At 36.3% G+C, this 15,612-nt stretch overlaps 1 protein-coding gene across 1 annotated transcript in view; it reads right to left on the bottom strand.

The window, feature by feature from the left end:
• Positions 1–15,612, bottom strand: part of ZDHHC15 (zDHHC palmitoyltransferase 15) — a 59,644-nt gene that overhangs the window by 28,969 nt on the left and 15,063 nt on the right. Inside the window, exon 2 of the mRNA XM_024766423.1 lies at positions 4,309–4,403. Within this exon, the coding sequence (XP_024622191.1) occupies positions 4,309–4,403 (95 nt within the window). The remainder of the gene's footprint in view (positions 1–4,308; positions 4,404–15,612) is intronic.

The raw sequence follows: 15,612 nt of genomic DNA, 5'->3' as shown, positions 1-15,612 counted from the left end.
AATTAACATTAGAAGTAATAATTGATAGGTAAGGATGCACTATACCAGTTTGTTAATTGTTTTCTGGCTGTTTTGTAGTTCCTTTATTCATCCTAAGTGTTTTCCTTTGTGGTTTAATTTTCTGTAGTAGTGTACTTTTATTTCCTTTTCTTTATCTTTTGTGTATCTGCTAGAGTTTTTTGGGGGGTTACCATGGAGCTTACATAAAACATCTTATATTTATAACATTCTATTTGAAGCTGTTAAGAAGTTAACTTCCACTGCATACATAAACACTATCGTATTACTTCCTCCCCAACATTTTATGCATTTGATTTCTCAATTTACATCACTTTATAGTGTATCCATTAAAAATATTTTACTCATAGTTATTTTTAATACTTTGTTTTTTAATCTTTATACCAGAGTTAAAAGTGATTTACACACCACCATTACAGTATTACAGTATTTTGAATTGTTCCATATATTAACCATTATCAGTGCATGTTTGTTTTACTTTCATAGGTTTTCACATTACTAATTGTCATCTTGTCATTTCATCTTCAACATTTCTTGTAAGGCACTTCTCCTAGGGATGAACTCCTTCAGGTTTTGTTTGGTGGAAAACTAACTCTCCTTCATTTCTGAAGGATGGCTTTGCTGGGTAAGACAACCTTTGTAAAAAATGCTTGTAGTTTTTTCTACAAGCATTTTTAATATATCAGTCCACTCTGTCCTGGCCTGCAAGGTTTCTTCTCAGAAATCCACTGATGGCCTTATGCAGTTTCCCTTGTGATTGACCACTCTTTCTCTTTTTCTACTTTCAAAACTCCTTGTCTTTGACTTTTGAAAGTTTGACTATAGTATGTCCTGGTAAAGTCCTCTTTTGGTTGAAACTGGGGACTTTTGAGCTTCATGTACCTGGATATCCATATCTCTCCCCAAATTTGGGAAATTTTCAGCCATTATTTATTTAAATAAGCTTTCTGCCCCTTTCTCTCTTCTCCTTTTATCCCCATAATGCATATATTCTTATGCTTGATGGTGTCTCATAAGTCCCATGAACTGTCTTCACCCTTTCATTCTTTTTTCTTTTTGTTCCTCTAACTGGATAATTTCATATTACCTATGCTTGAGTTTTCAGGCTCTTTCTTCTGCTTCATCAAATCTGTTGTTGATACTCTCTATATTATTTTTCCTTTCATTCATTGTATTTTTCAGCTCCAGAATTGTTTTTGTTCTTTTTTTAATGGTTTATCTCTATTTGTTTAACTTCTTGTTTTGTTCCTGATTTCGTTGAGTTGTCTATCTGTGTCCTCCTGTAAATTGTCAAGTTCCTTAAAATAATTATTTTGATTTTTTTTATAGATCTCTTTGCAGTTGCTTACCAGAATATTGTGCTCCTTTGGTGGTGTTATTTTTCCTTGAGTGTTTGCATTTCTTGTATCATTGCATGGATGTGTTCACATTTGATGTAGCAACCACTTCCAGAATTTATGGACTGGTTTAAGTGGGGAAAGCCCTTTATCTATTGGTGGGTACAAGTCTTACAGTTGGGTGGGATGAAGTAGTTCTGACTCCAGGGAAGGTTCAGTCTCTGTGCAGCTCTGTCAGCTGTCATCAGCATCAGCAAAGATTGAAGGAGACGTTGGTGGCCAAGGCTGTGGGTGTCTGCAGAAGAAGTGTGGGCTGTTGAGGTCTTCAGTAGTAACGGCTTCTGGAGTCCTCCTGATACCTTTTTCTAGCATGGTGGAAGTCATGGCTGAGGGGATCCTTCGAGGCCCTGGGTCCAGTTTGTGGACACACTTACTGTGGTTGTGTCTATGATGTTTGATGCATGGGTGCCTATGGAGAAGCAATGGAGACAGAGTCTGGAATGGAGGCATGTGTGAAGCCACTGGAGTGGCTCAGGGGTCTAGGGAGGTGGTGGTGTTAGTGCCTGGGGCACAGGCAACCTCACTGCAATGGTGGTAATGGTGTGCAAGGTGCATGCACTTGCAGAGTAGATATGGAGCTATGGTCTGGATAGCAGGCATGCGTGGTGCATGGATGAGCCTGCTACAGTAGTGGCTTGGGTGTTCCATGTTTGAGCACTTGTGAAGCAGCTAGTGGACCTGGGTTCTAGAGGGCAGGTACACCCACTGCAGCAGTGCTCTGGTTTCTGTGGTGCAGGCACTTGCAGATTGGCTGTGGATACAGGGTCCAGAGCATGTGCTCATGGAGTGATAGTGTCTCTAGTGCCTGGGCCATGGGATACCCTGCAGTGTCAGTGGCTCTGGTGTCTGAGTTATTGGTATATGTGGAGTGGCCATGGAGCCAGTTTCTGGAGCATGGGCATGCATGGAGTCTGGTGGCAGGTGCTGGGGTCAGGTGGTAGGTACACATGGAGTGGCCATAGGTCTGGTGTCTAGGGCAAGCACAGTGTTGGGGGGGGGGCAGTGGCAGCCCTGGTACTGAGGCAGCACAACAGCAGCTTCTTCTTTTAGAGAAGTCTCAGCAGTGTCTCACTCCCTGGGGTGTCTGTGGCAATGTTGGCTGTTGGTTACTTCAGTGGCAAAAGCTGACAGTATCCTCTACAGAGCAGGCTGCTGGGGTCCACACCAACAAACACTATGGAGTCCTCTGCTGTTAAAGCTGCAGAAATTCATGTCTGTCATGGGAGCAGTTGAGATCCTCAGAAGCAAAAGTTGTGAGGATCCTCCACAGAGGAGACCAGTGGGGACTGCATGGGCATCTGCCGCAGGGCTGTTACTGATAGCCTCTGCCCTGTTTCTTTGTTCTTAGCCCTCTTCAGATGTCTCTGCCATGATTTCCCCAGCAATCCTTTCTGTGTGGTTATTCTCCATTTTTTTCCCCACTGTGTTGCTGCAGGCTCTTAATTACTTGAGCCCCCCCCAGGGATATTTTCATTTCTGTATAGCTGTCTGTTGTTTTTGGTAGGGGGGGGCAGGGATAGAGGCTGGTATCTCCTACTCTGCCATCTTTCTGACATCATTCAGTAGGTCTTTTTCTTCTTTGTGTCTTGTAACTGTTTTTGGCTTAAAACCTCTTCGTGTGATATTAGTATATCTACCCTTGCTCTCTTTTGATTACTATTTGCTTGGAATAACTTTTTCCATCCTTTCACTTTCAACCTATTTATGTCTTTGGCTCTAAAGTGAGTCATTTGTAGACAGCATAAAGATAGATGATAATGTTTATCCATTATGCCAATGTCTGCCTTTTAATTGGATAGTTTAATCCATTTATATTTCAAATAATTACTCATAAGGAAGAACTTCCGCCATTTTCTATATAACCTATATCTCATGTTCCTCGATTCTTGCATTACTACCTTCCTTTGTGTTTTTTAAACATTTTATTTGAGTATAATTGATTTACAATGTTGTGTTAGTTTCAGGTGTACAGCAAAGTGATTCAGTTATACATATATTCATTCTTTCTTTTCTCATATAGGTTATCACAGAATATTGAGTAGAGTTCCCTGTGCTATACAGTAGGTCCTTGTTGGTTATCTTATATGTAGTAGTGTGTGTATGTTCATCCCAAGCTCCTGATTTATCCCTCTCCACCATGTCTTCCCTTCAGTAACCATAAGTTTGTTTCCAATATCTGTGAGTCTGTCTCTGTTTTGTAAATAAGTTCATTTGCATCTTTTTTTTAAATTAGAATCCACATATGAGAGATATCACATGATATTTGTCTTTCTCTGTGTTTAATTTTATTTTGTATGTGTACAATTTTGATCCCATAAATGGGAAAATTAAAACCAGTACTTTCCCTAATGTTTGGAGGCTGTTGAAACTTCTTCCATTGTTTTTTTTTCCTACTTTGGAAACTAATCTGTTTCACAGTAGTCACATATTATAAATGCCTGATATTATTAGAATTTTTTATGCACCCTCCCAAATATTGCATGAAACACTTTCATTCAAGGGAACACAATTTGAAAATGATCAATTTAACTATTGTAATTTTTTCTAGTTGTCTCCTAGATTCTCACTGAGGCCTAAATTATTATAGTTTCATAGAATTGAAATAGATGAGTCCTCAGAATCCAAGTGTTTTCTTGTTTCTCTCAATCTATCACCAATACAGATAGTGGTTTCCTAGTCTTAAAGATATCCATGGCTGGTGATTTCACAAACTCCTTCAATAGACTATCTTATTCTTAATTTACATTTATCACTACAAGTCCTTTTTAAAGATCACCCTGAATCTCTCTTTTGTAATGGAAGGTTATTTGCTCCTCTTTTTGCCCTCTTCTTGCCTTATTGGCATTTCTCTTTCCTCTGTTTTTAGCCTTTGTGAAGTAACCAGTATTCTTACCTTCTGGTTTGGCTGTTGTGGGAGTGTAAAAATAGACTTCCAGTAGGTCCAGGTAAAGAACACAAAGATGGCATGGTAGAATATGAGGTAGATAACTGAAATTTAAGAAAAAAATCAGTGTTTATATTTTCGTCCATTTCTAAGAGTTCAGTAAGATGTAAATCTCAACAAATCTCTATTTTGTTTTCCTATTACCAAGTATTTTCTAGTATTATTATGAAAGGTTAATTCTTACCCTTTTCCCATGCAGTGACAGAAACAATTTATAATGCCAAATTTGGAACCAGAGACTTTCTGGAAGTCGCGTATTTTAAAAGTTGTCATGTGATTCTGGGAGTAAAGGGGAAATGTCTTTTATGACAATGTGGGGGAAGCTACTGTTGCCAGTTGTCATTCTCTCTGCCACTATGGGTACTGAAAGATAATAATGATAGTATTTGCACAGTGCTATAGAGTTTACAATGTGATTTCATAATATTATCCAATTTTATTTTTTCAACAAGTTTGTGAGATAGGTAACAGGATAAGGACAGTTGATTAACTATCAGGGGTAGTTGATTATCCAAAGTCACACAGCTACTATATAACATAGCCAGGTCTTAAACACAGGACTTCTGACTCTAAATCACAAGTTTTTGTTTCAGTAGCCCCAAAGACTACACACTTTTTTTTAATATTTTTTTTATGTGGACCATTTTTAAAGTCTTTATTGAATTTGTTACAATATTACTTCTGTTTTTATATTATGGTTTTTTGGCTCCAAGGCATGTGGGATCTTAGCTCCCTGCCCAGGGACCGAACTCACACCACCTGCACTGGAAAGCAATGGACCGTCAGGGAAGTCCCCAAGACTACACACTTTTGAAATGTGAGTTGTACCTTTGAGACATTTGTGGCTCCCCACCACTTTTGTTTTTATATTCTTTGCCTCCTAGATCGCTCTTCTGATATGGGAAATTTCAGTATTCTTCAAAGAGGTCATTGTAAGACTGAAGGTCATTTTACTGTTTCATTGTGAGTCCTTGCATAGTAAGGTGTGATTACTTCAATCCATCAGGAAGACTCAAGGGAACGATGAGACTCAACACCAAGTTAATAAGGCTGAGTCTCTCACATATTTATGACAGAATCGAAAAAAGCTGGCCCAGTGCTCCCAGCCCTGTGGTATGAGACCTTTTTAATGTGCTTGTTTTGAGTAATTATGAAATCTCATTTTGAAATTCAAGCAGTAGAAAGTAAAAGTAAATGTCGACCACACACATATATCTAACCTCCCCCCTCTTCCTCCTAAGGCATAATACCTATTTTGTGTTTGATGTGTATCATTCCAGATCCTCTATTTGTATATGTTTATATAAGTATATAAACACAGTACACATATGGAATTTTTGTTATATTAAATTTTTTTCACTGTATTTTTGAAAGGTAATACACTCACAAGGTTCAAAATAGTACACAGTTAAAAGTCTCCCTTCTATCACTGTCCCTCAGCCACCCAGTTCCCCTCCCTGGAAGCCACAACTGTCACAGCGTCATGAGTTTATTCTGTATCCTATCAGATTTTATACATATAAAAGCACCAAAACAGTGTGCTTTTTCACACAAATAGCAGTATTCTGTACACACTGTTCTGCAACCCATTTCTTTTACACCTGCTATAAGTTGGAGATCATTCCACATAATATAACTTGGAGAGGGGGAGCTTCCTCATTCTCCTTTTAAAAAGTGGCATGGGATTCCATTGCATGAAGGTACCAAAATTTATTTAACCAAATTGTCTCTGATGGAAACTTAGTTTTTCCCCTTCTCTTGCTAATACAAATAATGTTGTAATGAAAAGCTTTGTATACATGTCACTGGCATATGTACTAAAAATATGTATAGGATCAATTCCCTGAAGTGGGACTGCTAGATACAAACACAGGCCTTTTGATAGATACTGCCAAATTGCCATTTTAAAAGTTTTATTTACTTTACATTCTCCTCACCAATAAATGAGAGTAACTCTTCTTCCACAGCATAGTCCTTGTGAAATGTTATTAGAATTTTTTATCTTTGGCAAGACTTTTAAATTTTTTCTTTCTGTGTTATCCTTTGCTATGTTTTTGTTTCTTTGATTTTATGAGGTTTATACAGGGAAGATTCCATGACTATCTAAGTTACATGGGACATATAGTAACCTCTGTTCCTTCAGTATGGAATGGGAGTATGGAACTTTTGGCTGCAAGGAAATTAGGACAAAATAATTTTATGTTTACGTTCTCACTGTGCACTTCAAAGACAATAAAGTTCAGCAATTTGGATCACTTGAATGATGAGAACTAAACTCTTACACTTGGTAGTATTTTAAGCATATTTACTTTGCTTTAGTTCCAGTGATTGAGATGGGAAGTGTAGGATTTTAACTTGTTCTAGGTCATAGTACAAATCTATACCTGGCTTAATCATAGAACTAGAAACAGCTGGCTCCCATTTCTGCATTCCATGGTTTCATAGAAGTTATGAATACTTTATAGATGGATGGAAAATGAGGACTCATGAGGTCAAATGATTAAGTCAAAGTCATTCAGTAGATTGGCAGAATAGGGACTATACTATAGATTTCATAAAAATCTAGAGTTGGATGAGAACATAGAGATCATCTAGTTCAACATCCTCATTTTATAGACAGGTAACTGAGGCCTAGAGAGGGTAAGTGACTTGATCAGGGTTACCCAGCAAAGTTACGGAAACACTGGGACCAGAATCCAGGTTTCCTCACCCCCAGTCCAGAGCTCTTTTCCCTAGAGGAGTGGTTCTCAAATTTTAGTGTGCATCAAAATCACTTTGGGAGATTAATAGAAGGCAGATTCCCAAATTCTACACCAAAATATTCTGAATCAGTAGTCTGTGATGGAGTCCAAGAATCTACCAACTTCCCCAGGTAATTCTGAGGCAGAAGAACCATGAGAAATAGGGCCTTAGAGGTTATTGGGTTGTTCAGCTTACCATCCCAAGGAGGAAGCTCCTCTCCAAAATCCTTGACAGGCAATTACCATATCTCTGTCACATTTCATCCTGCAGTGAGTATTATGGCTAGGCTTCGTGAGTCTCAATTTTATGTTTCTCCATATATATATATATATATAGTCTTCCTAAGCTATGGTCCCAAATGTATAGAAGTCCATTCTTTTTCTGTCTTAAAAATGAGCAACATATTTCTCTATAATTACTAATTTTGTACCTAGAATAATCATCCCTATAAACTGCAAGGACACTGAGTCTTTCTTTTTAAGTGTGATGCTCTAGTGAGATTTCAGATAACTAGAGAAATCAAACAGCTTATGAACTGTATCCCTGAACTGCCACTACTCATTGACATTGGAATGAAATTGGAAAACATCTTTTTTAAGCAAACAGGCAAAGTAGAGCCCTTCGCTTATTTGGTAGTAATCACAGTCATGGGGCATCTGAAGCCGCTGAAGCTGTTTACCACATGAAAGCCAAAAGCCTTTCAAGTGTTCTTTTTTTCCTTCCATAATGTACAAAGGTTTTCAGGAGAAGGAGAAATCAGCCATAAGGAGATGACCAACTGTCAGAAAAATCCACCTCAGCATGCAGTTGTTCTGAATTTTGTCACTGTGTTGCAATGTCAATATCCCATTATGGGAATAGCTTCTGAAATGAGAATGACTACTTGAGCTTTTTCCCTGAAATAATGACTCATAAACTTCTTGATAAAAATTATGGAATCGAAACCACATGGTGGAAGCAGCATAAGGTTGTTATTAGCAACATCTTTGGTCAGCAGGATGCCTTTCTAGGTATTGCTCCCAGGGACTAATGAGAAGTGAATGATTTTGTGTGTATGTGTGTGCATGTGTATACATCCGTATACATTCTTGTGTGAATAAAAATGAATGCAGCAGATAGACTGCTTTGAATGCAGCAAGATCAGCACCAAAATGGGGAAACTAGGAAAATAATAATGCTTTACTATATATACTCAGACACATAAATGCTAAGGCTGTTGCTGTGGTAATTATCTAGCATACCTTTTTTCTTTAAAAAGCTATTGTTGGAAACTATGCTTAGTTTAAAAAGACACTATTTTCTGTAATATCTTTTATATCAATTGAAAAGCATTTTAGTTGGTAGAAGGGGGTTATGGAGAGATGGGTGCACCTTTCAATTACATACTATAATTCAAATAGGAATATCAGCTGTAGCTTTAGCAATTGAAAGAGTCCTCACTAAAATTCCCATTTTGGCTCAATATAGAAAACCCGAGATTATGATCAGGGGAAAATTGTCAACTAGATAGTCACTTTTCCCTTTGAATGGGATACCTAGTAAAGAGGTCTTGACTCTAATATTTGACTTCACTGCTTTACTTTACTTTCACTGCCTTAAAAGCTCTAACAAAGAGCTGAACCTTGTCTCTCAGCTATTTGAAGGAATGTTTGGAGAGAATGGGGTTAGAGGCCCATAGGTTGTAATCAAGGAGCTAGGGATAATTCACAAGAATATAAGATTGGCTCAAGAGTTGTTTCTATGATTTAGCCACCCCTAGGAGAATACAAGATTTTCTAAATAGTTGTTTCTAAGGTTTAGCCAGCTACCCCCAGGAGTCTCGGTGAGATCAAATTCTAGAGCCAAAACATGGCATCATGTTTTGAAAGAGCATGGTTTTCCTTATTGATACCAACTTCAAAAGTTAGGGTTGTCTCCAACTATACTAATTTCCCCTAGTTACCCATCAGATATCTACCACTCATCAATTTATATAAACTTTTATGAAGCTGATTATGTCTTCAGTCTATACCAATTCTGGGGGGTGGTAAGTCTCATAAGTTTGTCAGCCACTGTGCAAAAGCAGGGCTTCATTTTAGTTGCCTTAAACTATTTTTCACTTTCAAAGTGTTTTCTAGTCCTGTGTATTGGAGTTTGGTTAACAACACAAAGCTAACAAGATATATAGCCTTCGTATGTTTACAATCTTGGATTATAGCCCCTTTCAGTTTTTGTTTTTCCATGCTGAAGAGGCCTCTCTTTTTGGTACACTTTGGATATATATATATATATATATATATATACATATATACATACATACATACATACATACACACACACACACATAAACGACAACCACCTTGTCAGGTTGTGAGAACTAATTGACTTGAATACGGAAGTATCTCACATACTCTAAGGACTTAATTAACATCAGCTTTCTTCCTCTCCCATCCTTCCTCTTAAATCTTAGTGATCTGTTTTCTGACGTATGGTGGTAAAAATTACACAGACTTCAGGGACAGACACACCATGGTTTTGTTCAAAAAGAGGAAAATGGTTTGTTTCCAGTCCTCTTCTTGATAATATCTACTTAACATTTCATTGATTCATTCATCTTGGGGATAAAGAAGTACACAGAGCAACATTCATTGGGGAATTATCTTTGTCTACTTTCCTGGTTTAAAATGGATAGTTGAGATGTCATCATTCTGTATGTATCATATGGATTAAGTATAGCCCAATGCCCCCATGTTGTCAGGCATATTCACAGAGGACACTGAAGCAGAACAGAGACACTTTACTGTCTTTATGGTGGCTAGGGATTTGTGAGCCAATTTTTCACTGGCTGGGGAAGTGGTAGGGTTTGTCAAAATCCCAGCTTGGTTCCCTCAGAATCTATTTCCTTTTGTTTATACAACCAATAAGAGCTCTACCTCATTAATATGATGTTGACTTGATTTATCTTAGTATTATACAATTTTAGATTAGAAAGAGCCCTTGGATGTCATTTGGTCCAGCAGTCTCCATGATGAATAAATCTGCTTTGCATTATCCCTAACAATTGGTCACCCAACTTTCATTTGAACACCTGAAGTCACGGGAAACTTATCAACTCTCGGGCAGTCCATTCTATCGCTGGATAACTCTGATTGTTAGACATATCTTTGTCATATTAAACAGAAATATGCTTCCTGGTAATGCCCTCCTGTTGATCCTAATTTTTTCCCATGGAGAGGAATCATATTTTCTTAAAAACATAGAGACTTGTATCTAGACATTTAAAGATCTCTTACAACTCAATAATAAGACAAACAATTCAAAAAAATTTGGCAGAAGACTTGGACACTTCATAAAAGAAGATATACAGACGGCAAACAAGCACATGAAAAGATGGTTATCATTAGTCATTACAGAGGGTAAATTAAAACCATAGGAGATACCACTTCACACACAAAAAACCTGACAACACTAAGTGACAGTGAAGATACAGAGCCACTGGACTTCTCATATCACTGATGGAGATATAAAATGGTAGGACTGCTTTGGAAAACAGTTTGGCAGTTTCTTATAAAGATAAACATAAAACTACCACAGAACCCAGCAATCCTACTCCTAGGTATTTACCCAAAAGAAATAAAAACACACATTTCCACAAAGGCCTGTACATGTATATTCTTATCAATTTTATTTATAATAGCCAAAAACTGAAAACAACCCAAATGCTCATCAGCTGATGAATGAATAAGCAAACTGTAGTACATTTATTATATAGAACACTACTCAGCAATAAAAAGGAACAAACTACTCATACATACACTGACAAGGATGAATCTTAAATGCATACTGCTAAATAAAGAAGCCAGATACAAAAAGCTATGCATTGTAATATTCAATTTATATGACATTCTGAAAAAAGTAAAACTATAGGGACAGAAAACTGATTATTGGTTGCCAGGGTGGAAAGTCAGAGAACTCTGGGGAAAGGCGATATTTTGAGGGTAACGTAAATATTCTATATCTTGATGGTAGTGGTGTTTACATCAATTGTATACATCTGTCAAAACTCAACAACCTGTACACTAATAAGGTGTGATTCTTATTGTATGTAAATCATATCTCAATAAACCTGACAAAAACAAAAAACAAAGAGATTTTAAAATGGGCCTTTTCCAAGGTAAAGTGATGCAGCCACAAGTCAAGGAACAAAGGCAGTCACTGGAAGCTGGAAAAGATAAGATTTGGAATCTCCTCTTGAGCCTCTGGAGGGAGCATGGCCTGCCGATGCCTTGATTTCAGACTTTTGCCCTCCAGGTCCATGAAAGTATAAATTTCTGTTGGTTTATGTCACTATGCTTATGGTAATTAGTAATGGCAGCCCTAGCAAACTAATATACTCGCTATACTCAGTTTTCTCATCTGTAAATGGGCATATGATAATACTTACTTTATAGGGCTGTAAATGAGAATTAAATGAATCAATATACCTAAGGCACATTAGAGCAGTAGCTGGCACACATTAAGTGCACTTGAAGTAGTATTTATTATGACTCTTTAACAGTTAAGTGACCTTAGTTATCTTTAGCCTCCAGTCCCTTCACCTGTTAACTGATAATAATCAAAATATTTAGTTTAACACCCAAAGAAAATAAATAAGTAAATAAGAAAATAAATAAATAAGAGATTACATGGGCCTTTTCCTTTGATGTCTTTTCATCATAGATTTTCTAAAAGTTAACTATTTATTCTTACTTCCAGTGTAATATTCTTATTTTCCTCATAGCCACATTTAAATGTGTTAGAAGTTATAGGCTGTATGACTGAAAACAGTGTTGACAGCTACACAGCTAGGGTAGGAAGCAAAATCATGTCTCTGAAACCTAGCATTGGCTGAACTCTGGATGATCTTTCCTCACACACATAGACCTCACCATTTTGGCTCCATACATGCCTGCACCAAATGGTAGCCAGATACAAGTGGGGGCTGCAGGAGACATATTGGGAAGGGCACAGGAGCATGGAAGTTCCAGCCCAGCCAACTGGGGAGGAGCAAATTGAAGCTTGGGAGAGTCATATCTTTGAAATGGTACATCTAGATGTAGCTATAGCAAAAGAGACTTGTCAAAAGGTAAGGGAGGAAAATCACTTTTTAAAACATTTATCAAGCGGTGTGTACTATACACACCACTGAATCTTGCTTCATCCTTAACCTCTGCAGTGACTACAAAGGACTTACACTTTCTATTTTATCCACTTCTATACTGTTTGCATTTTATGAGGTTCTATTACCTTTATCATCAAGAAAAACAATAAAGTTTTGTTTTCTAAGTTCATCATTGAGGAATGGTTAAATAAATCATAGTATCAATATATCCATACCATGGAATAATTTGAGGTCATTAAAAAAATGAAATATGTTTGTATATACTAATATGGAAAGACATCTATGATATATTATTAAGTGAAAAAAGTAAATCATAGGAAAATATGCCCAGTGTCATCCAGATTAAAAAACAACCAATCCTAAACAAATTATACAAATCCATAATCATATGTTTATATGTAAATACAGAGAGAAAGATCTAGAAGGATACAAATCAAACCAAATATACTAGTTATCTGTGAATAGACATTGATAGGGGAGGGGGGAGGGTGAGGAGGACTTTATTTTTTATCTTACATATTTTTGTTTAGTTTGAATTTTCAATAAGCATTATTTTTGTAACAAAATTATATTGATATAAATCAGCAAATTGATACTAATTATTATAATTATATATAATTATTATAATTACACTAATATTAACATCAACATAATATTCTTTTAGAAGTGGGTTAGCCCATAAAGAGAGCTTTTGTCTGGTTCCCAAATCCTCATTATAAAGTAATTTCACAATAATAAATATAAAATAGTGTATTATACCCATGCACTTATGGTCAATTAATCTACAACAAAGGAGGCCAGAATATGTAAAAGAATGAAATTAGAACATTCTCTAACAGCATACACAAAAATAAACTCAAAATGGATTAAAGACCTAAATGTAAAGCTGGATACCATAAAACTCCTAGAGCAAAAAAAAAAGGCAAAGCACTCTCTGACATAAATCGCAGCAATATCTTTTTGGATCCGTCTCCTAGAGTAATGGAAATAAAATCAAAAATAAACGGACCTAATTAAACTTAAAAGCTTTTTCACAGCAAAGGAAACCATAAACAAAATAAGAAGTTAACTTACAGAATGGAGAAGATATTTGCAAACAATGCGACCAACAAGAGATTAATCTCCAAAGCATAGACACAGCTCATAAAGCTCAATATAAAAAGAAAAAAACCAATCAAAAGACGGGCAGAAGATCTAAATAGATATTTCTCCAAAGAAGTCATATAGATGGCCAAAAGGCACATGAAAAGATGCATAACGTCACTAATTAGAGAAATGCAAATCAAAACTACAATGAGGTATCACACACCAGTCAGAATGGCCATCATCGAAAAGTTTACGAAAATAAATGTTAGAGAGGGTGTGGAGAAAAAGGAACCCTCCTACATTGTTGGTGGGAATGTAAATTGGTACAGCCACTATGGAGAACAGTATGGAGGTTCCTTAAAAAACTAAAATTAGAGATACCATATGATCCTGCAATCCCACTCCTGGGCATATATCCAGAGAAAACTCTAATTTGAAAAGATACATGCACCCCAACATTCATAGCAGCACTATTTACAATAGCCAAGACATAGAAGCAACCTAAGTGTCCATTGACAGATGAATGGATAAAGAAGATGTGGTATATATACACAATGGAATACTCAGCCATAAAAAAGAATGAAATAATGCCATTTGCAGCAACATGAATGGACCTAGAGATTATCATACTAAGTGAAGTAAGCCAGACAAATATTATATGATATTGCTTATATGTGGAATCTAAAAAAATTGATACACTTGAACTTATTTACAAAACAGAAATAGACTCACAGACATAGAAAACAAACTTATGGTTACCAAAGGGGAAAGGGTGGAAGGGATAAATTAGGAGTTTGGGATTCAAATACACACACTACTATATATAAAATAGGTAACCAACAAGGACCTACTGTATAGCACAGGGAACTATACTAAATATCTTGTAATAACTTATAATGGAAGAGAATGTAAAAAAAAGTATATATATATATATATATATATGTGTGTGTGTGTGTATAACTGAATCTCTTTGCTGTACACTTGAAACTAACACAACATTGTAAACCAACTATATTTCAATAAAAAAAGAATATAAAATGGAGAAAAGACAGTCTCTTCAATAAGTGGGCCTAGGACAGCTGGACGGCTACATGCGAAAGAATGAAATTAGAACATTTTCTCACACCATATACAAAAATAAACTCAAAATGAATTAGGTGAATAAACTCACCTAAATGTGACTGGCAACCATAAAACTCCTAGAAGAGAATGTAGGCAGAACACTCTGACATAAATCATAGTAATATTTTTTTGGATCTGTCTCCTAAGGCAAAGGAAACAAAAGCAAAAATAAACAAATGGGACCTAATTTAAATTATAAGCTTTGCACAGCAAATGAAACCATCAACAAAATGAAAAGACAGCCTACTGAATGGGAGAAAATATTTGCAAATGATAAGGGGTTAATATCCAAAATACATAAACAGCTCATACAACTCAATATCAAAAAAACAAACAATTAAAAAATAGGCAGAAGACCTGAATATTCATTTTCCTAAAGAAGACATACAGATGGCCAACAGGCACATGAAAAGATGTTCAACATTGTTAATCATCAGAGAAATTCAAATCAAAACCATAATGTCACCTCACAACTGTCAGAATGGCTATCATCAAAACGAACACAAATAACAAATGTTGGTGAAGATGTGGAGAAAAGGGAACCCTCATACACTGTTGGTGGGAATGTAAATTGGTGCATCCACTGTGGAAAACAGTATGGAGGTTTCTCAGAAAACTAAAAATAGAACTACCATATGATTCGGCAATTCCACTCCTGGGTATATATCCAAAGAAAACAGAAATACTAATTCAAAAAGATACAGGCACCCCAATATTCATAGCAGCATTATTTACAATAGTCAAGATATGGAAGCAACCTAAGTATCCATCAACAGACGAACAGATATAGATGTGGTATATATATATATATATATATACACACACACACACACAATGGAATACTACTCAGCCATAAAAAAGAATGAAATTTTGCCATTTGCAACAACATGGATGGACCTGGAGGGTATTATGCGTAGTGAAATAAGTCAGACAGAGAAAAACAGATACTGTATGTTATCACTTATATGTGGAATCTAAAAAATAAAACAAACTAGTGAATATAGCAAAAAAGAAACAGACTCACAGGTATAGAGAACAATCTAGTGGTTACCAGTACGGAGAGGGAAGGGGGAAGGGGCAAGATAGGGGTAGAGGATAAAGCGGCACAAACTACTATGTATAAAATAAATAAGCAACAAGGATATATTGTATAGCTAGCACAG

Source organism: Neophocaena asiaeorientalis, unplaced genomic scaffold (assembly GCF_003031525.2).
Source record: "Neophocaena asiaeorientalis asiaeorientalis breed wild unplaced genomic scaffold, Neophocaena_asiaeorientalis_V1.1 scaffold47, whole genome shotgun sequence".
NCBI lineage: Eukaryota > Metazoa > Chordata > Mammalia > Artiodactyla > Phocoenidae > Neophocaena > Neophocaena asiaeorientalis.
This window is presented reverse-complemented; position numbering and strand designations above follow the sequence as displayed.